Genomic DNA, 24886 nt, shown 5'->3' with positions numbered 1-24886 from the left:
CGGAGCCTTCCAAGGTGAAAATTCGCCCTTTAGTGAATTTCCACCTAAGTTTCAGCTCACCTATTTATAAAAGGCAGTTGAATTTGTCTGGCAAGATCTATTTTGCAGAAAACCATGCTGGTTTTGGGATTTGACATGTATTCCAGTATTTTATCCTTTATTAAAGTGGACCTGTCACCCAGACACAAAAAGTCCTTTTCAAATTAAACATAAAATCCAATTTCTATTTTTTATTAAAGCATTCATAGGTGCTGTAAGATCATTTAAAAATCTCAGATGTCAATCAAATATTGTCTGCCCCTCCTCTATGCCATGGGCATAGAGGCGGGGCAGACAATTACTTTCACTTTGCATTCAGCACTTCCTAGATGTCACTGCTCTCCTCACATTCTCCCGTTCTCTTTATCATATAATTGTGTAGCCAGGGCATGGGGATGGACATCAGGAACCCCATTATGGTGCACAAACAAGATTCTGAGATGATACAAGGCTTTCCTTAAAAACAGTGTCCACAAAATGGCTGCTGCCTACTTGCTATCATTTTGAATTCTCAGACTGAAAAAAACAAGATTCAAATCATTTAAACAGTGTAATTAAAAAAAATTTTGCTTGACTAATGTGATAAAATAGGATTTTGAATAATTTTTTTTGGGTGACGGGTCCCCTTTAACCCCTCAAACCTACCATCAATGTCAAACGATAGTTCTCAGGCCTTTTTGTATAATTGTACCACGCTATTAATTTGGCACCATGCAAGACACCAAAAAATCCAAAAAAATTAAGTGGTTTAAGCTGAGCTCTTTCAATACACTGGGGTAAATACCATTAGATGCTAAACCTTTATTTACAGTCACATGTTCTAGTCTCTTACGAATCCTTCCTGTGTTAACCATCCATTCATAGGTGCATTACAAGAATTGGGTCTATTTTTAAACCATTAACTGGTCCAACAATCTCCGCTCTTTTCCCCAATATACCTCCTGATACTTAAATACTTTACATAATTGAAAAATAAAGCTAGTGCTTTAGTTATTTTTAGTACTATCACTGAAAGCAATCTCTTGTAATAAAAGGAAATATTTACCTTGAAGGGGAGTTTAAAAACTCTACTGCCATTTGGTATAACAAGTAAATGTTCTTTAAAATCTGTCTGCTGGTTTGCAATGGTATGTGGCCTCTTACTAGAATACACTGGCTTTCATTAGTCATAGTAAACAGTAATAGCTGAGTTGGTTGTTATGGATTTTTGGTCTGGGAGCTCTGCCATAGAATATGTGCCCTCAAAACTACATTTGCTTTTAAACAGTGTATCTTCATCTGTATCGTGCTTGTTGAATACAACAATATGTACACTGGTAATTTAACTAGGGATGCACCGAATCCAGGATTCGGCCGATTCCTTGTGCCTGGCCAAACCAAATCCGAATTTACATATGTAAATTAGGGGCGGGTAGCGAAATCATGTTAATTTTTTGTTACAAAAGAATTTTTTTTCCACTTTTTCCAGTCCTGCCCCTAATTTGCATATGCAAATTAGGATTCGGTTCGGTATTCGGCTGAATCTTTCACCAAGGATTCAGGGATTTGGCCGAATCCCAAATAGTGGAATTGGTGCATCCCTGAATTTAACCATTGCATTCATTTTGGCATAATGATGGTGAAGAGCAGTTTTAACCCATAGGGAGAGAGAAAAGCAACAAGAAAGCAGTTTACTCTGACTGCTGTAAGAATGTGAGTCGGTACTTAATAAGTTGCCAGTTTTCTGGCAGAGTCAATGTATAATTACAACCCTCCTGAGTACAATACAAATATGAACATTTAACATATATAGCTTGCGTTACAATTGTGATAGTTATATTGCAGAAACTTGTTTATAACGGCAATTGTTATTTAGACATTTCCTATATACGTTCTGCATGTACCCATTCCTTATCATTCACTCATTTCAATACACCAAAAAATGTAAGACCCAGTTGTTTATATAATTGTACAGGCTCCCAGATCACTTGTACCTCAAACTCCTCAAGCTGAGTTAGTAGTTGTAGTGCACGGTCACATATGTTACAAAACATTATGCTTGAGTTAAGTACCGCACATCAACAACAGCAATTATTTGTAAACATTATTAGAAGCACCATTAACCTTTCACCTTTCAAGATACATTTTAAATCCATTTCCAGGACAGGCTCTCTAGAAATTGACAGGTCAGTCATACAAGAAATAGTTATCAAAGCTGGTTATTTGGAAGCTTTGTTTGGTCATGATGAGCCTTACAGAAGCTTTTATTAGGCTGAGTTATATTGTATAACAAACCTTATTTATGACATAATATATAGTGAAATCAAAATGGGAAAGTGTAGAGCCAAAGGTCATTTTGGAAACAAAAACATACAGCATAAGAGACTGTCATAAAAGTACTGGATTTTCTTCCAAGCATACATGGTCCAGAAGTAAAAATGTATTTATATGTCCTCACTACCTGTGTCAACACTCACACAAAACTGCAGAACAATTGTCTAGTGCAAAGCATCTGGTCAGTTCTTCTTTGCAGAATTAGAGCTCTGTTCCCCTGTATCCAGAGACATATTTGTTGCAGCTTTTAACACTTTTTCTTCACTCAGGCCTTTATCTTCTGATATACAAAGTAAAGAACATAAATGTTAGCCACACAATACATCACATTTGTCACTATTGCTGGAAAGAAATACAACTGTACTCACACCTCCAAATAACACCCAACTTATTTCAAAGGAAAACGAAATCTAAACTAGGGATGCACCAAATCCATGATTTGGTTCGGATTCGGCCAAATCCTTCTGCCTGGCTGAACTGAATCTGAATTTGTATATGCAAATTAGGGGTGGAGAGGGAAATTGCGTGACTTTTTGTCACAAAACAAAGTAGTAAAAAATGTTTTCTCCTTTCCACCCCTAATTTGCATATGCAAATTAGGATTCGGTTCGGTATTCGGGCCGAATCTCTCACAAAGGATTCAGGGGTTCGGCCGAATCCAAAATAGTGGATTCGGTGCATCCCTAATCCAAACTAAATCTTACAATTTAAATCTTATAAGCAAAGATTACATTTAAATAAAATGATTTAAAAAAAAATCAGTGATCTGGTTTGTGGCTATGGGTAACTGTACCACATTAGAACCTAATTCAGCAGATCAGCATTTTACTGAGAATTACTGCTTCTCTTATTTATTTACTCAACCTTTTAATTCATCTAAAACGGTTTCCTTTTCATTTCACAGAGGCAACTCTTCCAATAACCCCATAACAGCAGAAAAAATTTAAAAACAACACCAGCCTATACGCAGAGAAAACTTTACAACAATAAAACATTACATTGCTGTAATTATACAACGAAAAGCATTACCAAAGTGTAGATTACCTAAGGAACCCCAATCCACCTACTTAGTTTCAGTTCCCTATTTGGTTCCATGGCCCATACAGCAGACATACTGTTATATTATAATCAGCGAAATAAAATGCTTCTTTTATTCTGTATTAGTTACATACCAGAGTCCAATGGTTGTGCACTTGTAGTTTGTTTTAGTTGCTCTGAGCGGAGATGTTCCATTTTAAACCTTGAAAAAAAGTTGGTAAAATTGAATCTTAATGTAAAGAAAGTAGAGCAAAAGAGAAAACACAAGTACACAGGTTCTTTATAAGGTCTAAAACATTTTACAGGCTGCATTTCACGACTCCTTCCTATTGAATACCTGACACCTGGACTAGACAACCCATTGTCACAGAAGCATCCAAGTGCTGAATGCATCATGTTGTATTCCACTTGCTTTCATTGGTTGGCTACACCTATATCAGAACAGAAAGGAAGAACAGGCGGTGTTTTATTCTGCGCTCCCCTGTGGTGGGAATGCAGGCGAAACATACATCTGTATCGACCCTAAAGCACTTTTTGAGCACTTTTGCAATTTATAGTAATTTTCAATCCGTGGTTTCTGAGCAGTCAAACTGCTAGAAAGGTTTTTTAGAGTGTCAGCAACCCTAACTATCTATGTACTTTCTATGCACTTCCTGTATTCAGTAAACCCTTAGGGTTGTGGACTCTCAGTTGAGCCAAAAGTCTGATAAGTTCAAGATTGGTTAATTTTACATTGCCATGTCGTGAAGCTACCCTCATGCCAAACACACTTAACATAAGGGCCCTGACCTCGGTTTAAGGAAATGTAACATCTGTTAATTATCTTACATGTATTAGAATCTGACATTACATGAAGGCCATTATTCAACTGTGTGAAAACCTTATTTGCTAATAAATAACAGCTTCTCTTACTCTAAACTAACTAAATAAATAGAGTAATTACAGTGGAACCTCAATTTTACATCCCCTGATTTTAAGTTTTATAGGTCCCACCTATATATTATGCACAAACATTTCCCTGATTTTACATTTTTCTGGATTTTACATCATTTTTTTTCTGGTCCCCTGAAAAACATAAAATGGGGCTTCTACTGTATTTCTGTTGCATAGTTCCTTATTGAAAAGCAGAGTATGCCCATATCTAGACGTTCCTTGTGCACAACGGTCACTATGTATTTTATACTTGTCATTAATGTATACAGTATGAAATTTGGTTTTGGATCCCCCACACGAAAACAAAAATACATTTTCAGTAGCGATGGAGATTAGCTCTGAAAATTCCGTACGAAATTTACTTTTCAAAGTAGGCTTGTCTCTTTTGCCGAAGTTCCTCTGATGTGAGGGTTCCAGGCTTACTGTTCCCTGATGTCTGCGGAGTACTAGACACTAGTGATTCTGTAAACTCACTTTCATGACCACCTAAAAAGATTGAGGGTTTTGTGTTAATAAAACTGCACCATGTGGATAATCGAGTACTTGTAAAACATTGCTGAAACTTTTAAAAACAAACCCTGAAGTCACAATAAATGTTATACTTTTATTTGCATGTTTAGTTTGGTCAGGGCTTAACTCTTGAATAACTTTCTTCCCTCTAGCCAGAAATAATTACAAGTTAGACATCAATACAGCTGTAACTGAATAGAATCCTGTATAATAACTTTGTCTAGTAAAAACTATGGCTTGTCCTTCCTCCAATTCTCCAGTGTGTGAGCAGATACTATCTGTCAACACACAGTGGATGGTATGGTACAGAACAAACATACAATTTTCCCTAAAGCCATCAGTAGATGGAAGTAGAAAATGAAGAACATAGAGAAAGGCCAGCCAAGCAAAAGGTTCAGGGCAAGCAGCAAACTTTATAATCCATGTTTCATGCCAAAGGTCATTGCAGGCAGTAAGCATTGTAATAAAAATCTGAATTCATGAATAGAGTTATAGCTAGGAATGCAAGAAACGTTATTTTGCAAGTTCCACAGAACAAATGCTACCTTGCATACCGAAGAACTTTAGGAGTCTCCTTTTAAAGAGCATTTAACAACAATGCCAGAATTAAAAATAAGCACATGTGGAAAGTAGAAAGCAACCCTGCCAAAAATAAAACGCAGAAAACCACGTGTGTACACATAGGCGCTTGCAAACAACCCCACCTGACAGTCATATATGTTTTAAAACTCTACTAACCATGCATTGAAAGTTATAATATCTTCCAAGATTCCCCTTGCTACACTGTTAAAAGCAGCAGGACGCCATAGAAAAGGCCCTGATTATTGCTGATTTGTACTGTTAATTGCAAGATGTGCCTGGAAAATTGTGTTTTTATAAAAAAATAAAATGAAAATGCAACGCTAAGGCTAGGACTACATGAAAGATTTAGGCGATCCGAGGCGCTGCGACAAAACGCCTGCAACAAGTAGCATGTGACAGAAATAAGGTAAGAGAGAGAATTGTCGCATGGTGTTGCAGCGTTGATCCGACGTGACAACTGTCAGATGCAGGTGCAGCGTCTGCATCCGACAGCCGTGTTGCGACGGATCAACGCTGCGACACCATTCGACAATGCATTCACTCACCTTATTTTTGTCGCATGCGACTTGTTGCAGGCATTTTGTAGCAGCGGGTCGGACCGCGCCGAAAACATCCATGTAGTCCTAGCCTTAAGGTTACTAATCAGTAACTGCTGTTTTTAAGAAAAAGCTTATAAATACATTTCACATTTTCAGAAATTTCTTACACGATCACCTTTTACCCAAGGTTTTCAGGCAAAAATAAATCATTTGAGATTTTTATATATAAATGCAAGAATCCGAATTATAATTCCCACATAACGCACCTTGCATACTGAGTTGAATTGCCCTCCGTAAATCTGCTTCTTCATCTTCCATGTCAATCTGCTGCCTACTAAGAGCAAGTGCTTTTTGGAAATTCTCTTCATCCTCATCCATCACAGCAGGGGAATCATATAACTGGCCACCTTCTATTCCAGCTTCACTTCTTTGTACTCTGCTTATAAAGCAAACAGTTGTTGTGAATTATGGGAATAATTTTACTATAGTAAGGGGCAGATTTATCAAGTGTTGAATTGAAAATTCAAATTTTCTAATTTTTTTTATGGTCAAAACTGTCATTTGACTAGGGACTCAATTCTATTTGACTTTTTTTTAAAAAAAAATTTAAATTTGATTTTCGAGATTTATCATACTCTGGCCCTTTAAGAATTATTATCGACTATTCGCCACCAAAAACCTGCCGAATTACTGTTTAAGTCAATGGGAGATGTGCAGGGATCAATTTGGAGATGTTTGCAGCCTTCCTGACATTCAAGGTTTTTTTCGGAGGAAAAAACACGAATCACGTTTGATCGAATTTGATTCTAATTTTTGGGTCGTTTTAATTTGTGCAAGTATAAAAAAAAAACGATTTTAAGAATAAATTTTGATAAGTCGAATTTCGAGTTTATGGGAGTTTAAAAAAAAAAAAAAAAACTCACATGAATTTGAAATTCGACCGACCCTTGATGAATGTGCCTCCCAATGTCGAGTTTTTACATACATAAGGAATGCATATTTCCCTAAGTTTTTTACTAAAAAGTACACAAACCCTTAGATGAGGTTAAAGTAAATCAGAGGGATCTCTGCATTTTTTCATGCCTGGTCCTTGCAGGAATACAAAGCCTGCCACCCTACCACAGATGACCTTTTCAATTTTGGGTTCTTCAGGTAAGTTGACAGTTATCTGAAACTCTCAAAAAGTACTGTTTCATGATGTAGACAGTAAAGGTTACATTGGTAAATGAGGATTCCAGTAACCTTCAGTGATATACAGGACAGCACTTTGAGCACATTTACTTAGTATGACATTATTCAAAACCCAACTCATAATGCTTCAAGATATCAAACAGTTACAATTAAGTGAAAATATAGTCAATAGTTCTTAGTTGAGTAACCCAAAGAAAAGTAGTTAGCTTAAAATAGTCTAGTAAAGTTACTATAATAAGTATCTGCAATAACTATATTAGTGTAAACTTTACCAGCATGTTAAGCTGTGCATTATGGTTGTATTACACTAACACTGAACTAAACCCTAAAGTTAAAAAAAACCCTAACCCGACCCGACCCTACCCTACCCTAGGTAGACCATCCCCCCTCCCTCCTCCCCCCCAGCCTAGCTGCTACCCCGGGCAAATGCCCCTAAATCTTTACTTACCCCTCCGTGCAGATTCTGTCCAGCGGAGTTCACAGATGCCATCTTAAGCCGCTTAGGTTATCTTCGGAATGAGACGGGCGCTTCGACAATTTTATTGAGTTTCGGCGCATTCGCAGTTGTCGCAAAGCAGAAAATTTCTCAAACTGTGCAAGCGCCACTACGCCAGTTAGAGTCCTGCAGAGGGTCAGGTATCCGTGGGTTACCTGCAAAAAAAGCAGGTACCCTGCGGAATGAGGGTAGGCTTTTCAGGTGCGGGTATAGATGCGGGTCTGCAGGGTCACGGGTCTCTTCCTGCTGCAGCTCTCTCCCTGCAGCTTTCCCTCCACTCCCCTCCCCCTCCCATCTGACTTTAGGCACAGCTCTCTTACATCACACGGCGCACTTCTGTCCCTCTCCCTCTAGGCCACATTTGATAATGTCACTTCCGGCTTGCAGCAACACCACTTCCTGTTTGGTGGTCAGCGGGTTGCGGGTCGTGTTGCGGGTCCAGGTCAGGTAGCGGATCAAAGTGGGTAAATAAGTGGGTCGCAGTTCAGGTTGCGGGTTCGGTTCTTAGAAATTGGTTCCACGCAGGACTCTAATGCCGGTATCATTCCGAAGATTACCGAAGAGAAGAAGATGGCTGCCGTGAACTCTGCTGGACAGAATCTGCATGGAGGTAGTAAAGGTGGCCATACACGGGCCGATAAAAGCTGCCAACAGACCGCATATTGGCCCGTGTATGGGGCCCCCCCGACGGGCTTCACCGATCGAGAGCTGGCCGAAAGTCGGGCAGATCTCGATCGGATGGGACGAAAAATCCAGTCGGATCGCGGCCGCATCTATTCGTTGATGTGGTCCCGCGATCCGAACGCCCATTACTATTCGTTAGGATCCGATCGTTGGGCCCTAGGGCATATCGGGGAGAGATCTGCCAAAGAGCGGATCTCTCCGTGTATGGCCACCTTTAGTAGTAGTAGTTAGGCTGGGATGGAGGGGGTCTATGCAGGGTAGGGGGGTAGGGGATTTTTAACTTTAGGGTTTAGTTCTCCTTTAAAGCTGCAGCTCAGCACAACAAAATTATGAGGCATATATAAGATATAAATATTATTGTGGCTAACACTTCCAATCATATACAACCACTAACAGATCTTTTCTATTTGTCCTAATTGCACTTCTTTGCTTTGCTCTCCCTTATCCTTGGTACATAATTTTATCCCCAGAAACCTTTTAGCCACAACAATTTTACCGTTGGTCTCTTGCTGCAGCATCCTCTCCTATTAGACGTGGCCGTTGCAATTGCTGCACCAGAACCATCTGCAGCAGCTGATCTGATTCACAGTCAGGGAGATCGCCCTTAACTACAAATATGGAATAACCTGCCAAACAAGTTATAGCAATTAAGATGAGTGGCATACCCAACTTTGACATTTAAGTGTCGTGGTTAGGGTAGGACTACACGAACGATTTCAAGGCGATCTGATGAGCTGCGACAAAACGCCTGCGACAAGTTGCATGCGACAGAAATAAGGTAAGAGATATAATTGTCGCATGGTGTCACAACGTTGATCCGCAGCGACTGCATCCGATAGTCATGTCGCATCAGATCAACGCTGCGACACCATGCGACAATTCTTTCTATTACCTTATTTCTGTCGCATGAGACTTGTGGCAGGCGTTTTGTCGCAGCGCGTTGGAACGCCTTGAAATCATTCATGTAGTCCTACCCTTGTACTCTTTCATATATCTACATTCCATAACCTTAACATTATTTCCCACACCTGTCTGTGAGTGCCATGGATATATGTGTGCGTTTGTTCTTGAAAAAAAAAATAATATCAAACGCATTAATTAGGAAAAAAAAGAAATCCATTACCTTCCTGTCGTAATTGGGCTAAGAAAAGTGCAAGGTAGGTGTCTGAAATCAGCTCTGGACCCGTCAAAAGCGAATTCAAGTTAAACCACTACACCAAAAGAAAACAGAGGAAGGAAACTTAGTTGCAAGTAAGTTTTAATCTACATTCTCTGTTGCATGACAAAAAAAAAAGTGTATATATATATATATATATATATATATATATATATATATATATATATATATATATATATATATATATATATATATATATATATACACACACATACATACCCACACACACACACACACATCTCAAGCTGAAATGGATGTGAGCGAGAAAGAAAAGGCAAAATATAGGAGTTATTATGAAGGTGGGAGAGAGCTGGAATGGGTTCAACACAATGGTGATTCAAATAAAAAGGGAAAGGGCAAGAAAGATATAAGGGAAGGAAAAGCTTATATATATATATATATATATATATATATATATATATATATATATATATATATATATATATATATATATATATATATATATATATATATATCTATATATATCTATATCTATATCTATATCTATATCTATATCTATATCTCTATATATCTATATATCTATATATCTATATATCTATATATCTATCTATCTATCTATCTATCTATCTATCTATCTATCTATCTATCTATCTATATATTAGTACCGCAATATACAATTTTATTCTACTAGATAATACTAAAGATCCATTTGTATATTATGCTTAATCTAATGTAATGTGTCTGTAATTTGAAACAGCAATTAAAATAACTGGGACACACGTGAGATGTTATTAGGCATGCTATAGTTTTGTGGGTTTTTTTTCTGTAGTCTGAAACTTTTTTACTGAAATTAATAATTTTCTAGTAGTAGTGTCACAGCTCTTAGCAACTAAGAGAAATTATAAAAGAAAAACACCTAACAATAACACAGGTAATTTTCTTTATCGCTCTATTTTATTAGTGATGTATTCCTTACATTTAAAGGGGTAGTTAACTTTTAGTATGTTATAGAATGTCTTAGCTACTTTTCAGTTGGTCTTCATTTTGTATGCTTTATAACATCCTCTTCCCAGTACTCAAAAGGGGATCAGTGACCAGATCAGCTAAATATCTCTGCATGGCTACAATTTTATTGTATTTTTTGTTTTTTACCCATGCTTTTATTCAGACCCTCTCCTGTTCTACTTAGTCTCTCATTCTAAGCACTGCCTGGTTGCTAGGGTAAATTGGCCACCAACAAACAGATGCAACCAAAGCTGCTGAACAAAAAGCTAAAGAATTCTATAAATTAAAATGAAGACCTATTGCAATTTATCTCAGAATCACATTTATCACAGTCTACATAATGTTAAAAGTTAGTTCTAACTGGCCAGTTCTAAGCAACTTTTCAGTTGGGTTTCATTTTTTTTTTATAGTTTTTTAATTATTTGCCTACTTCTGATTCTTTCCATCTTTCAAATGGGGGGCACTGACACCTTCTGACCACTGACTACACACTTATTGTTATTGCCATATTTTGGCCATAGACGCGCAGATAATATTGTACAAAACGATATTTGGTACGTTTATGGCAGGCGATGAGCCGACTGATATAGGCAGAAGACTTGGATATAGTTTGGCTTGTCTGTTGGGCAGGTCTGAAAATTTTCATGGCACCCGAACATTGCCCACTGCTACCGCTTTTTAAACTGGGGTGAGTAGGATCGACCAGAAAACTCAAATCGAAATTCAAAACTAATTTGATTCAAATTTCACAAACTCGATTTGAGTTTATCTCCGAGAAAAAAACTTGAATGCCAGGAAGGCTACAAACAACTCCAAATTGATCCCTGGACGTCTCCTATTGACTTAAACAGCAATTAGGCAGGTTTTAGGTGGTGAATAGTCGATTTCGAGTTCTTAAAGGGCCAGTGTATGATAAATCTCGAAAATTTCCCGTCGAATTTGACAGTATTGACCATATAAAACCTAAAAGTTCGAATTTTCAATTCGACCCTTGATTAATCTGCCCCTAAATGTTTGTTTTGACCAATGGTCGTAAGAAAGATAGTAATTGTAACATCTAGGGCCACCTTTACTCATCTTTCTATTCAGGCCCTCTCCTTATGGTAAGGGCACACCCGGCGATTTGGGGAGATTTAGTCGCCTGGCGACTGATCGCCTCGTCTTTGTGACGACTGATCTCCCCGATTGTCTAGCGCCGGCTATAATGTATAAAGTTTCCTCGTGAGGCAACTTCGGGCGACTTTGGTATATGAAGCGTCGCGTGTGCCATGCCGCAGGCCACTTTTCATTATAGCCGGCACAAGACAGAGGGAAGGTGTTCGGGGAGATTAGTCGCCACAAAGACGAGGCAATTAGTTGCCAAGCGACTAAATCTCCCTGAATCGCCAGGTGTGCCCTTACCCTTATTAAATTCCAGTCTCATATTCTTATCAGTGCATAATTGAAAGGGTAATTTGGACCCTAGCAACCCGACTGTTGAAACTGCAAACTGAGAGCTGCTAAATAAAAAGCTATATAACTAAAAAAAAAAAATTTTAAAAATGAAAACCAGTTACAAATTGTCTCAGAATATCACTCTCTACATTAAACTAAAAGTTAATTCAATGGTAAACAACCCCATAAAAGCTCCAATACATTGTCTAGGCAAAGGAAGCACATACGGATATATTTAACCTAACTGTCAATAAAAATCTGACTCCGACTACTGCGTGCAGAGAGAAAGATTGCAGAGAGGAGAATGCTGAACATGTGATTATTTCAGAAACACGACAAAATGTGTAACTTTTTATATTTAGAAAGTTCCGTATTTCCACAAGACGAAGTTTATCTGAAATCTTCCATTTTTTAAATAGTTCCCTTTTAAGGAAAGTGTTAGTTGCTTTAATAATGTTGTTGTAAGGCTTTAGTTACAAGATATGACATTAAACTAGCTGTAATACATGGAACATAACAAAGTTAAAATTTCAGATTAAAATAAACATACCTGCTTTCCTAACTTTCGTACTGTAAACCAGTGATCCTTATAATTACAAATAAATGCCCTTTCATTTCTGCAAATAAAAATATACAGTTATACCTCATATATTCTACTACAGTTCTTAAAGGGGTTATACACCTTAAAACACTTTTTTTCAGTTTAGCTGTTTCCAGATAGTTCACCAGAAGTAATGACTTTTTCCAATCACTTTCTATTTTACTTTTTTTCTAAAATGTAAGTATAAAGTTTAGTTTTTAACCTTCTTAAAGGAAAACTAAACCCTAAACATGAATATGGTTAAAAATGTCATTTTTTACACACTGAACTTATTGCACCAGCCTACATTTTCAGCATCTCAACAGCAGCAATGATCCAAGACTTCAAACTTGACACAGGGGGTCTCCATCTTGGAAAGTGTCTGTGACACTCACATGTTCAATGGACTCTGAGCAGCTGTCGAGAAGCTAATCTTAGGGGTCGTCGCAAATTATCAAGCAGAAAATGAGCTTGACTGTGTAATCTGCTATAAATGATACATTAGTTGATACATTTCTTATCTTTATCCCTTATGAGCATTAAAGGTTTTAAAGACAGCTGTTGAATAGTTGTTAAAGGGGAACACCACAAAAACATAACTTTAGCTTTTTAAAAAGTAAACAATTTCAAGCAACTTTGCAATATACATCAATTAAAAAATATGCAGACTTGTCATGATTTTTAATGGTTTCTGACAGTTCCCTAAGCCTAGCCCCCTGCTGATCTCTCCGACTACTTTGCTGAGCTGGCTGACTACTGTTACTTTTTATCAACAGCAATTTGTCCTTAGCCTGCATCCTCCAAACCCCACAATTCCCTGCACACAGTGTTTTAGTCCCTCCTTCCCTGCCAATTTCCCAGCTACCCCAAGTCATGTGACTTGTGCTCTGATAAACTTCAATCACTCTTTACTGCTGTACTGCAAGTTGGAGTGATATCACCCCCCCTCCCTTTTCCCCCCAGTAGCCAAACAAAAGAATAATGGGAAGGTAACCAGATAACAGCTCCATAACACAAGATAACAGCTGCCTGGTAGATCTAAGAACAACACTCAATAGTAAAAACCAATGTCTCACTGAGACACATTCAGTTACATTGAGAAGGAAAAACAGCAGCCTGCCAGAAAGCATTTCTCTCCTAAAGTGCAGGCACAAGTCACATGACGAGGGGCAGCTGGGAAATTGACAATATGTCTAGCCCCATGTCAGATTTCAAAATTGAATATAAAAAAATCTGTTTGCTCTTTTGAGAAATGGATTTCAGCGCAGAATTCTGCTGGAGTAGCACTATTAACTGATGCGTTTTGAAAAAAACATGTTTTCCAATGACAGGATACCTTTAAACTTACATTTTGAAAAAACTGTAAAAAAAAATATAAGATGGAAAGCAATAGAAAAAAGTCTTTACTTCTGGTAAACAATCTGAAAACAACTCAACAGAAAAAAAAGCATTTTAAAACTACATTTTGTATTAACTGGGCATTTCCATTTTACTATGTAAGGTTTTCAATTCGCGTGCACTCACCCTCTTGTGTCCACGGGTCCTATTCCACCAGTGCTACAACATATTAGGCGTCCCCGGATCAGACGTATTGTACATGAATTCAGCAAATAGGATATGGAGCACACGGTGGTTTCGGAAAAATCAAGCCTTCTTTATTGAAAAAATTGTTATAAAATCATCAGCACAGTACATATGTGGACATGACCTCCCCCACACTTGACGCGTTTCGTGGCATCTCGCCACTTCCTCAGAAGCATCTTCTGAGGAAGTGGCGAGATGCCCCGAAACGCGTCAAGTTTATTTTATAACAATTTTTTCAATAAACAAGGCTTGATTTTTCCGAAACCACCGTGTGCTCCATATCCTATTTGCTGAATCCATTTTACTATGCCATATGAGATTGAAATCTTTATTGCCTTGTTTATCCTGAACTCAGCCGAATGACAGGTGTTATAGGTTTTGTGAAAAAACAGGAACACCAAAAAATAAAAGTGTATCAAAGTAAAATATAATGTTCCGATGCCCTGCACTAGTAAAAGTTCTGTGTAGCAAAGACTACTAAGACCAAGAGATGAGCTCAGTAGAATAGAATGACGTTTGACCAGGTTTATCTGTTATCAGCTCTGTTGCCTGTGCCTTTTCTCCTTTTTTTCCTGCTTTAATGGCAGCCCCGTGGCTACACAGCAGCTTGTTTATATAAACTATATTTGTCTTTCTAAAGCAAACACAAAACTTTTACCAGTGCAGGGCACGACTACATTATATTCTAATTACTTTGAGACACTAATCGTTTTTGGTGTTACTGTTCCTTTAATTGCTTTGTGTATCAATGCACAGCATTATAAGCCTTGATTTATAACTTACACATTTAATCTGAATCATATCCCTTTGATTGCACACCTGTAGAAAATAATATCCTGTATTGCAATAGAGGTGGCAGACTATCTGTCCAATTATTTTTTATGCCATTAGCCCACTATCTAGATGCCTGTAATGTCGGCCATACATAGTCCAATAACTGGATGGGGTTTGGCCAGATATGCATTTTTTTAATGCCAAACTGGAACCCTTGTTGAAGGAAGGTATATTTGTATACATGTGTGAGTCACATATGTTTTGTAGGTGTATTCCTAAAATCAACATTCCAAAATGTATTTGAGCACTGCCATTTGCAAGCTTTGGGGTGGCCCCACTGATATCTATTTATGTAGATTAAGGTAGGGATGCACCGAATCCAGGATTCGGTTCTGGATTCGGCCTTTTTCAGCAGGATTCGGATTCGCCCGAATCCTTCTGCCCAGCCGAACCGAATCCGAACCCTAATTTACATATGCAAATTAGGGGCAGGGATGGAAATCGTGTGACTTTTTGTCACAAAACAATGAAGTAAAAAATGTTTTCCCCTTCCCACCCCTAATTTAAATATGCAAATTATGGTTCGGATTAGGTTCGGTATTCGGACGAATCCTTCACCAAGGATTTGGGGGTTCGGCCGAATCCAAAATAGTGGATTCGGTGCATGCCTAATTAAAGGGCTAATAACAGGTGTGTTGCAAGTCTAGTAACCTGAACAGGCAATGTATAATTTACTAGTCATTTGTTTGAAAGCAAACAGCCATCTTACTGAACCCTGGCAAATGAAAAAAAAAAAAAGTTGCAGAAGGAAAAGCTAGTAAACTGTTTTCTGAAACAACATCATATAAATTGATCATTATTGCATTATGGGAACAAAATCATGTTGTATTGCTTGATATGATGAACAAAGCAAAGTTGTTTCTGTAAAACAGAAAAGACCTGGCACTCTGCATGCAGCTCACTCTCCTTTATGTTATGCAGAGGGTACCACTTCCTATAATTGGGCAGGGCTTATTATAATCGGGTAGTGGTGTCCTAAAGGAGGTACTGCCATCTAAACATAGAAATACTACCCAATTGTGAGTAATAGAAAACATGAGGAATTCCCGCATCCATGAACTCTGAAGAACACAAAGAAATGAGAAACAGGTAAAAGTGTTGGGTCCTTGTTTTTTTAAAGCAAATCTAACTAAAAGCCTGCCACAAATTCATGCCAGCAGTGGGACGATTAAAGGGATACTGTCATGGGAAAAAAAAAATTTTTTCAAAATGACTCAGTTAATAGTGCTGCTCCAGCAGAATTCTGCACTGAAATCCATTTCTCAAAAGAGCAAACAGATTTTCTTATATTCAATTTTGAAATCTGACATGGGGCTAGACATTTTGTCAATTGCCCAGCTGCCCCATATCATGTGACTTGTGCCTGCACTTTAGGAGAGAAATGCTTTCTGGCAGGCTGCGGTTTTTCCTTCTCAATGTAACTGAATGTGTCTCAGTGGGACATGGGTTTTTACTATTGAGTGTTGTTCTTAGATCTACCAGACAGCTGTTATCTTGTGTAAGGGAGCTGTTATCTGATAACCTTCCCATCGTTCTTTTGTTTGGCTGCTGGGGGTGGGGGAGGGACGGGGTGATATCACTCCAACTTGCAGTACAGCAGTAAAGAGTGATTGAAGTTTATCAGAGCACAAGTCACATGACTTGGGGCAGCTGGGAAATTGACAAAATTTCTAGCCCGATGTCAGATTTCAAAATTGAATATAACAAAATCTGTTTGCTCCTTTGAGAAATGGATTGCAGTCCAGAATTCTGCTGTAGCAGCACTATTAACTGATTCATTTTGAAAAAAAAATTTTTTCCCATGACAGTATCCCTTTAAGGTATTAATTGAAGTGTAAATCTTAAACTAAGAAGGTAGCAAAACTAAATAGAGAAACCAACTGCATAAAAACTGTATTAAAATAACACATCTCTAGGTTGTAATTTGTTGAATGACAATTCAATGGGTGCTATAATTTAAAGTTTCAAATCAGCTGGAAGGCTGCAGGGTGTACAAGGATGGTGTGTACATTTACAATAGAAATATTGCTTCTTAAAAGAAATTCTTACATAGGATCAATTCCACGGTTCCTATACTCTTGACTGTTGAAGATGAGTAATTCTAATCCCCATACTCTCAAGGCATCATTTAGAACCTGTCAAGAAATAAAATGTTATGAAGCAGGCAATGGACCAACAACGGACAGCACATCCATTGCAGTGCCCATTGGAACTGAATATGAATCAATGCAGTGGCTTAACTACATATTACTGGGCCCCACAGCAAATTATTTTTCAGGCTCCCAAAATGCCTAGAGGTTGACCTGTACTGATCAATAGGTATTGAAATGTATATGAATTAGGGCCTCGTGGGGCCCCTATACCTACTGCACCCCCTGCAGCCGCAGGGGTCTGCTTCCTCTGTAGTTAAGCCCCTGAATAACTGCATTCTGCTTTTTATGTAGTATACCTGCTCAGAAATGTGATTACACTCACCTGGATTGAAAAAAACCCACTGTCATCCATATTTCCAGATGGTTGCTATAAAAATCAAAAAACAATGAGAAGAGTAAGAAAAAGTAGTGTAACTGTAAACACAATTGTATTTACTATTTCACCAGCTGGCAACACAGAGGTTTTTTTCCTACTGTTTTCTGCATAGGGAAACTACATGTTTCATACATAAGTATCACTAATATTTCTCCCTCCATAGTTCCAGTAAGCTTTACATTTCCCTTCCATAGTCTAATAAAGTATTCTAAAGGTGATCATGTTCTGGCTGCAGTTATATCATTTGTCCTTATGGAGTCCTCCCTGACATTATATTAATTGCAAAAGTGCAAACCACTGTTTTTCACCCTGCTGCTATGTTTACCAGCTGTCTTATTTTCTGCTCTGTGTAAATAAGTAAGTTACATCTGCTACCAAATATTCAGTTATACACCGGTATAGATTACTGAGGTTGAAACTTCTGTATTATTATATATTTTCCAAGTACACAACCTTCCAGCTAATTCAACTATTCCTCATAAAGTGACCTGAAATTACCATGACTAAACTTTAAGATACAGCAATGAATAATGTTTCATTAAAAATGCCATTATCAATTAATCGCAATGCATTTAATGGAGATTATAGCTCTATGCTATTCCTGCTACTCATGCAGGTAAATAGTCCAGATCATTTAATATTACAGTATACTGGGAAACTTGGTTTTAGAGATAGAGTGATGCATGTAGTAGTAGCATGTGTAAAACTAAAGGTGTTTCATTTAGTCTTGGAAATTATAATCATATCAAGCAGGCAGGTGCCTTTTGTGGGCACTGTTGTTAAGGCAAGCTTTGCATTATGCCAAAGTACACTTGCTACTCAAATATATAATGAGGAGGGAGGGGGGGATGTGGAGAGTGCATTAACATCAATGACATCCAGAATGGAAAGTGAAAGTAATTAGAGGAGGGGGGCAGGCAACATAGGATTTACATATAGGTATGGATGTTTTAATAAAAAAATTATTTGGGTTTCAAGTTTTATGGGAAAATAAATTTTACTATACAACTTTTTATGCCTGGACCCCTTTTAAGGGGCAGTATACCCTCTTGTACAACGTGTGCTTTTGCTGAACATACTTTTTGCCTATTGTTTTAATTGTGAAAAATCTGTGCTTTTTGTTGTCCCTTAAGCTACACAGGGCAAACAGAAAACTGATGCTACACCACTATTTTGTTAGCTTGATTCCATTATGCAGGGGGATTATCTGTTCACTGGAACAGGTGGACTAAAAACGCAATAGCTTCTTAGAATATTGCTGTGCATAATTCTGATGACAATAAACAGAATGTAATTTGGACCCTAATGACTTGGATAGGAATCTTACTAGGCTGGTAGTGTGTATGAAAACTAAATCATAACTTTTATGCCACTGGTAAGGCCCCATCTAGAATATGCCGTACAGTTTTGGTCTCCAGTGCTCAAACAGGACATTACTGAATTAGAGAGGGTACAGAGAAGGGCAACTAAGCTGATAAAAGGTATGGAAAAGCTCAGCTATGAGGAAAGACTGGCCAAACTGGGGTTGTTCACACCTGAGAAAAGGCGCTTAAGGGATGATATGATAACTATGCATAAATATATAAGGGGATCATATAATAATCTCTCTAATGCTTTATTTACCAGTAGGTCTTTCTAGCCAAAGAAAAGTCACCCATTCTGATTAGAAGAAAACAGGTTCCACCTAAATATTCGGAAGGGTTTTTTTTTTACAGTGAGAGCTGAGAAGATGTGGAATTCTCTCCCTGAATCAGTGGTACAGGCTGATACATTAGATAGCTTTAAGAAGGGGTTGGATGGCTTTTTAGCAAGTGAGGGAATACAGAGTTATTGAAGATAGCTCGTAGTACAAGTTGATCCAGGGACTGGTCCAATTGTCATTTTGGAGTCAGGAAGGAACTTTTTCCCCCTCTGAGGCAAATTGGAGAGGCTTCAGATGGGGTTTTTTTGCCTTCCTCTGGATCAACTAGCAGTTAGTTAGGTTAAAAAAAAAGTTAAAGGACTGAATTCGATGGATGCGTGTCTTTTTTCAACCTAAGTTACTATGTTTCAAGCATCTAGTTTCTGCTGTTATGCAAACTTACTTGTATGAATGTTCTATAATCTTCAGTTCCTACACCACCTTCTGCCATTCTTATTCGCTCCTGCTCATCTAGTTGCATGGCGATAGACGATAAGTCCACAGCACTAAAGTATTCCCCTTGTAGCAAATTATTCAGGCAGTGCTGGGCACACAAAGAACCCTCTTGCTAAAATGCAAAAAAAAAAAAAAAAAAATAACTATTAAGATGATTTATTATTTTATCTCTCTAGGCATTCTAATATTTAAGTCTATAGAAATGTCACTCTATATTATGTGAAATTTATATTAAATACAGGTATGGGATCTGATATCTGGAAACCCGTTATCCAGAGAGCTCCGAATTACGGAAAGGCCATCTCCCATAGACTCTATTTTAACTAAATAATCTACATTTTTAAAAATGATTTCATTTTTCTCTGTAATAATAAAACAGTAGTTTGTACTTGATCCAAACTTAGATATAATTAATCTTTATTGAAAGCAAAACCAGCCTATTGGGTTTATTTAATGTCTACATGATTTTCTAATAGACTTAAGGTATGAAGATCCAAATTACAGAAAGATCCGTTATCTGAAAAGCCCCAGGTCCAGAGCATTCTAGATAACATGTCCCATACCTGTACATTATATAAAAGTAAGCATGCACAATTAGCCAACAACTCCATTCTTATCTATGTAACATACTATATAATCTATCCCTTGTAATAGGCCACACCATAAAAACAATGAAACAGGCTGTTTTAGGGAAAACCAACAAGCAATCATAAAAAATCAGAGTAAAGTAAATTGATGGGAACCAAGCATTTAGACCAAAAATAAAATTTTAACAAGTTTTATGACAGAAGTAAAATCAACAGTTCCATAACCTTGTTAGTCATCGATTTACAAAGTATACAGTACAGAACGTTTTTATTTCTGTGGCTGCAGCAACATGAATCACAGTACACATTTAGATATGCATGCATTTCTTTGCTTCCCAAGCATCATTTATACAGGAAAAGCAGTGGACATTGATTATGCATTATTTTAAGCCTGGATATTCAACTTAAAGGGGCACTCATGTTTGTTATGGTCGTTTTTATTTCTAAATGACACTGTTTACACTGCAAATAATTTACTCTACAGTATAAAACTTTATTCCTAACCCATGTATTTTTTTTTCCATTTATAATATTGGTGCGTAGGAGCCATCTCGGCTCATTTTGCCTGGTCATGTGCTTTCAGAAAGAGCCAGCACTTTAAAGGAGACATATATGATACATTTAAAAAAAAAAAAAACTAATTTTGTAGGCAATTATAAGTAATATATGGTGTTGCTTTTACATTGTGCTAAAAATTGATATCTTAAAAATAGCAACTTTATTGGAGCTCCCTATCAGGGCCGGAACTAGGGGTAGGCAGAGAAGGCACGTGCCTAGGGCGCAAAGCTGGAGGGGCGCCAGGCACGCACCTTCTCTGCCTCTGCTATCTCCCTAGTCCGGTCCCTGTTCTGGCCGGCGTATGCGTGTGCGCATGCGCGAAAAATACTAGTGCGCATGCGCGAAAAACCGGAAATGCGCATGCGCACTCGTATTTTTTTGCACATGCGCACTCGGGTATTGGGCGCTTTGCCGGGCCAGGCTGCCTGGGGCGCCTGCCCGGGTTGGCCCGGCACTGCTCCCTATAGATGATGTTCTCTGGTCCCTGTCTGTGTTTCAAATGAGGGGTGTGTCCTAACGGTCCCTGCTAGAAGCACAGTAGGAGGGGGACAGCCAATCACATCCTTGCAGTCACACAAGCACAGACATGCTTCAGTTCCCTATCAGGTCCTGCTATCTGCTGATTGGTTCCTGTCCTACAGTGCAGTGAGCTGAGAGCGTTGGCTCCCCTGCACAGCCTGGGAATTCAGGGAGCAGGAAGTGGAAAAGAAGGGATTATTAGGGTTTTTTAAAGCAAAATTCTTCTATATCTAAATGAGTATAACAGTTTATCAGAGCACATGACTGGGGGCAGCTGGGAAACAGACAATATGTCTATCCCCATGTCAGATTCCAAAACTAAATATGATGTGCTTTGAAAAAAACATGTTTTTCCCATGACATTATCTCTTTAAAGCTACAGCCTTCCTACTGCTTCTGTTCAAAATAAGAATAAAGCTACTAGCAGCCAATGCTGACCACTGAAAGGCAAGAATTAGACTCCCAACTGCCCCGGCTTTCCCACTTTCCCAAGAATTCCCTTCCTGTTACATTTTCACAGCACGATTGAGACCCTTGACTGCCAGTCAGGAAGTAAAACGTATCTCATTGTTAGTCCCTTGGGTCATATCTTATATACAATACTACCAGCGTGTCAGTAGTGAAGAATACCATTCCCATTCCTGTGCTACCATGTCGCGCAATAAAACCATCTTCAGAAATCCAGTCTGAACTTACTTTTTCATGAAAGATAACCTCCATGTTTGTTTGCCTCCGCTTCCAGACACGCCCCCCGAGGCTTACGTCTGCACGAATCGGTGGTTTCACTACCAATCCACAAGGCGCTGGTCCATCATGTGATCAGCAGGGAAGACGCTCGTCAGGTGATCATCTTTGTGTCACGTGATTCTCTATGCGAGGCTGCCGTAATGGTATAGGCGGGTGATGAAGCGCGAGAAACAGTTCTAGAATGTTTATATTATTGCCATTAGTGTTCAAAATTAGCTGCTGTGTAGCCCTGGCGCCAGACGTTCATTTAAAAGGGGCTCAAAACTGCACATGTTTAAATAAAATTATAGAAACAGACAAGGTGTGTCAAATGGAGGGGTTTTAAAGGTGTTTTTCACCTTTAATTCGTTTAGTATGATCTGGATCGAGTCACCATCCAATTGGTTTTCTTTTTTTTATTTGTGATTATATCAGTTATTTATCTTTTATTCTGCAGCTTTCCAGTTTGCAATTTTAGCAATCTGGTTGCTAGGGTCCAAATTACACTAGCAACCATAGATTTAAATAAGAGACTGCAATATAAATAGGAAAGGGCCTAACTAGAAAGATGGGTAATAAAAAGCAGCAATAAGAATTATATGTAGCCTTAAAGGTGAAGAAAAGACTTGCAGCAAATGTTAGGCATCCCCAAGTGATTGTATTGACTTACCTGAAACCCCGGGCCGTGCACCTATCAGCAGAAAACTGCACCGGCTCTGGGGGTTATAAAAGTGAGCACCATGAAGCAATCCTCTTCCGTCTTCTTCTTTCTTCAAATTTCCCAGGGCAAACGCATGCGCAGCTGAAAGAAATTTTATTTAAAGCTTGGCTTTTCGTTCTACTGCACAACCGCACAAAGAAAGAGCAAGGCGGAAGAGGATCACTCCGTGGTGCTCACTGATATAACCCTGGGCTAGTGCAGTTTTGTTTTGTTTTTTTTAAATCTCCACCGGCCGGTGGAGAAGGCGGGAATAAAAGGGCATGCTCTAATGGCAAAGGGGGTGGGTCATGATGATAAAGGGGTGGAGCCACGGTGCACGATTGGCCTGGCGGGTCGTGGCGTCAAAGGGGGCAGAGCCACGACGCGCGTTTGGCAAGAAGCCAGCAGGAAAAAGGTTAGTTTTGACCAGGCTGGGGGCAGGCCACGGGTTTTTGTAAGGTGTATTACAAATTTACCGGCAGCTACATTGCCAGTAAATTTGTAATCCCAGCCTTGGCAGGTGTTTTACCAGCTAGGCCAGTAAAATACCGGCCGGGTGGCAACACTAGTTTCAGGTAAGTCAATACAATCACTTGGGGGTGCCTAACATTTGGCACACCCAAGTGCTTCAAGCCTTTCCTTCTCATTTAAGGGGGCCATACACAGGCAGATTAAAGCTGCCTGTGGGGGGTCCTGACGGGTCCTCCCAATCAATATCAGACCACAAATTTTTTTTTCTGCAATCCAGGACCACATTGGCTAGTTGATGCGGTCCTGCAACCCGTCGGCACCCATTCACAGTATTGTAATCTAATTGTTCTGCCCCAGGGCCGAACATTTGGATTCACCCAATATCGGCCAGCCCTAAGTGGGCATATAGCGTTAAGATCCGCTTGTTTGTCAATCTCACCAAACAAGCAGATCTAATAGTGTATGGCCACCTTTACTCAGGATTTCTTTAGATTATTTCTTTAGATGGCAGCCAGTGACCCCTATTTGAAATTTGAAAAAAAATACAAAAGAAGGAGGCAAATAAATCAAAATTAGAATTAGCCATTCTATAGCATATTAAAAGTTAACATAAAGGTGAACCACCCATTTAAGATGGCTGTACGTGTAAGGATCGGCTCGTGTGGTGAGGTACAAGTGATCAGATCTTTGGCTGATGTGGCCAACACACAGGTGGTGGGGGACACTGGATGAAAACTAGCAACAATTAAAAAAACAAAAAACATTTTATGGTACGTGTTAGATCAACAGATGCTAGGTCAAACTTTACATTAAAAAAAATCACTTTTTTTTTTATATAACTGGTTATTTCATTCCATGTTTGTTTCACTAAATTCTTTAAAGTGGACCTGTCACCCAGACACAAAAAGCTGTATAGTCCTTTTCAAATTAAACATGAAATCCAATTTCTATTTTTATTAAAGCATTCATAGCTGTTGTAAACTCATTTAAAAATCTCAGCTGTCAATCAAATATAGTCTGCCCCTCCTCTATGCCTTAGGCAGACAATTACTTTCATTTTCCAGTCAGAAATTCCTAGATGTCACTGCTCTCTCCATATTCCCCGTTCTCGTCACCATTTAATTATGTAGCCAGGGCATGGGGATGGACATTGGGTCCCCCATTCTGGAGCACAAACAAGATTCTGAGATGATACAAGGCTTGTCTTAATAACAGTGTCCACAAAATGGCTCCTGCCTGCTTGCTATAATTATGAATTCCCAGACAAAGGGAAACAAGATTCAAACAAACAACTTATATAGTGTACGTTAAGTTAATTTTGCTTGACTAATGTGATGAAATAGAATTTTGAATTTATTTGACAGGTGGACAAAAGCTTCTACAAATCGTGAGCAATTACACTGTCAAATTTCACCAGAATTTGACAGCCTTCTGCTTGTTTTAAGTAGAGCCCATTAAATTTTATTCTGCAGAGGTACAACAGCAATTCATAAATACTGTTAATATTCAAAAAGTTGGTTTTGAAGTGGGGCTTCCACTACATAAATGTACTGTAACATAAGCCAATTTTCCCTGTTACACAAGCTTGAAGACAGTTATTCGGACACTGATGCCAACTTTATTTTCAGGGTTGTCTTTGACAACTAGAGCACCATACTTTCACCATATGCATGTATGGAGTGTGTTGCAGTTGTACAACACTCTGCATAGTGCACATAATCTTTCAAGTTCGCTTTTCCTGGACAGTTCCAGCCTTGGG

The 24886-nt window shown here is 38.5% G+C and overlaps 1 protein-coding gene across 4 annotated transcripts; it reads right to left on the bottom strand.

Annotated features, from left to right (window-relative positions):
* Positions 1 to 1743: 1743 nt before the first annotated feature.
* On the bottom strand, positions 1744 to 22895 carry atxn3.S (ataxin 3 S homeolog). 4 transcript variants are annotated; one of them, XM_041574999.1, is made up of 12 exons: positions 22627 to 22895; positions 21837 to 22153; positions 19514 to 19678; positions 17376 to 17420; positions 16950 to 17035; positions 12453 to 12519; positions 9449 to 9536; positions 8822 to 8951; positions 6221 to 6390; positions 4686 to 4809; positions 3525 to 3592; positions 1744 to 2632 (listed from the first exon to the last, which is right to left on the bottom strand). In XM_041574999.1, the coding sequence occupies exons 2-12, from the start codon at positions 21948 to 21950 to the stop codon at positions 2535 to 2537; spliced, it is 1155 nt and encodes a 384-aa protein (XP_041430933.1). In that variant the 5' UTR covers positions 21951 to 22153; positions 22627 to 22895; the 3' UTR covers positions 1744 to 2534. The 4 variants fall into 4 exon arrangements, with proteins under 4 accessions (XP_041430933.1, XP_018087912.2, XP_018087914.1 ...); XM_018232423.2 differs by having other exon boundaries at positions 21837 to 22109; XM_018232425.2 differs by having other exon boundaries at positions 21927 to 22153; positions 22627 to 22893.
* Between the last annotated feature and the right edge of the window lie 1991 nt (positions 22896 to 24886).

Source organism: Xenopus laevis, chromosome 8S (assembly GCF_017654675.1).
Source record: "Xenopus laevis strain J_2021 chromosome 8S, Xenopus_laevis_v10.1, whole genome shotgun sequence".
Classification (NCBI taxonomy): Eukaryota; Metazoa; Chordata; class Amphibia; order Anura; family Pipidae; genus Xenopus; species Xenopus laevis.
The sequence above is the reverse complement of the archived record's forward strand: the minus strand, read 5'-3'. Positions and strand labels throughout refer to the sequence as shown.

Bases quoted from the DNA above. Each gene is read 5' to 3' on its own strand.
- atxn3.S (XM_041574999.1), bottom strand. From the start codon at position 21,950: ATGGAGGTTATCTTTCATGAAAAAGTAAGTTCAGACTGGATTTCTGAA. The intron at 17,421-19,513 runs GTAAGTTTGCAT...TGATTTTTATAG, and splicing joins ATTATAGAACATTCATACAA to CAACCATCTGGAAATATGGA. The intron at 4,810-6,220 runs GTGCGTTATGTG...CAATCTTTTTAG, and splicing joins AATTCAACTCAGTATGCAAG to GTGGTCATGAAAGTGAGTTT.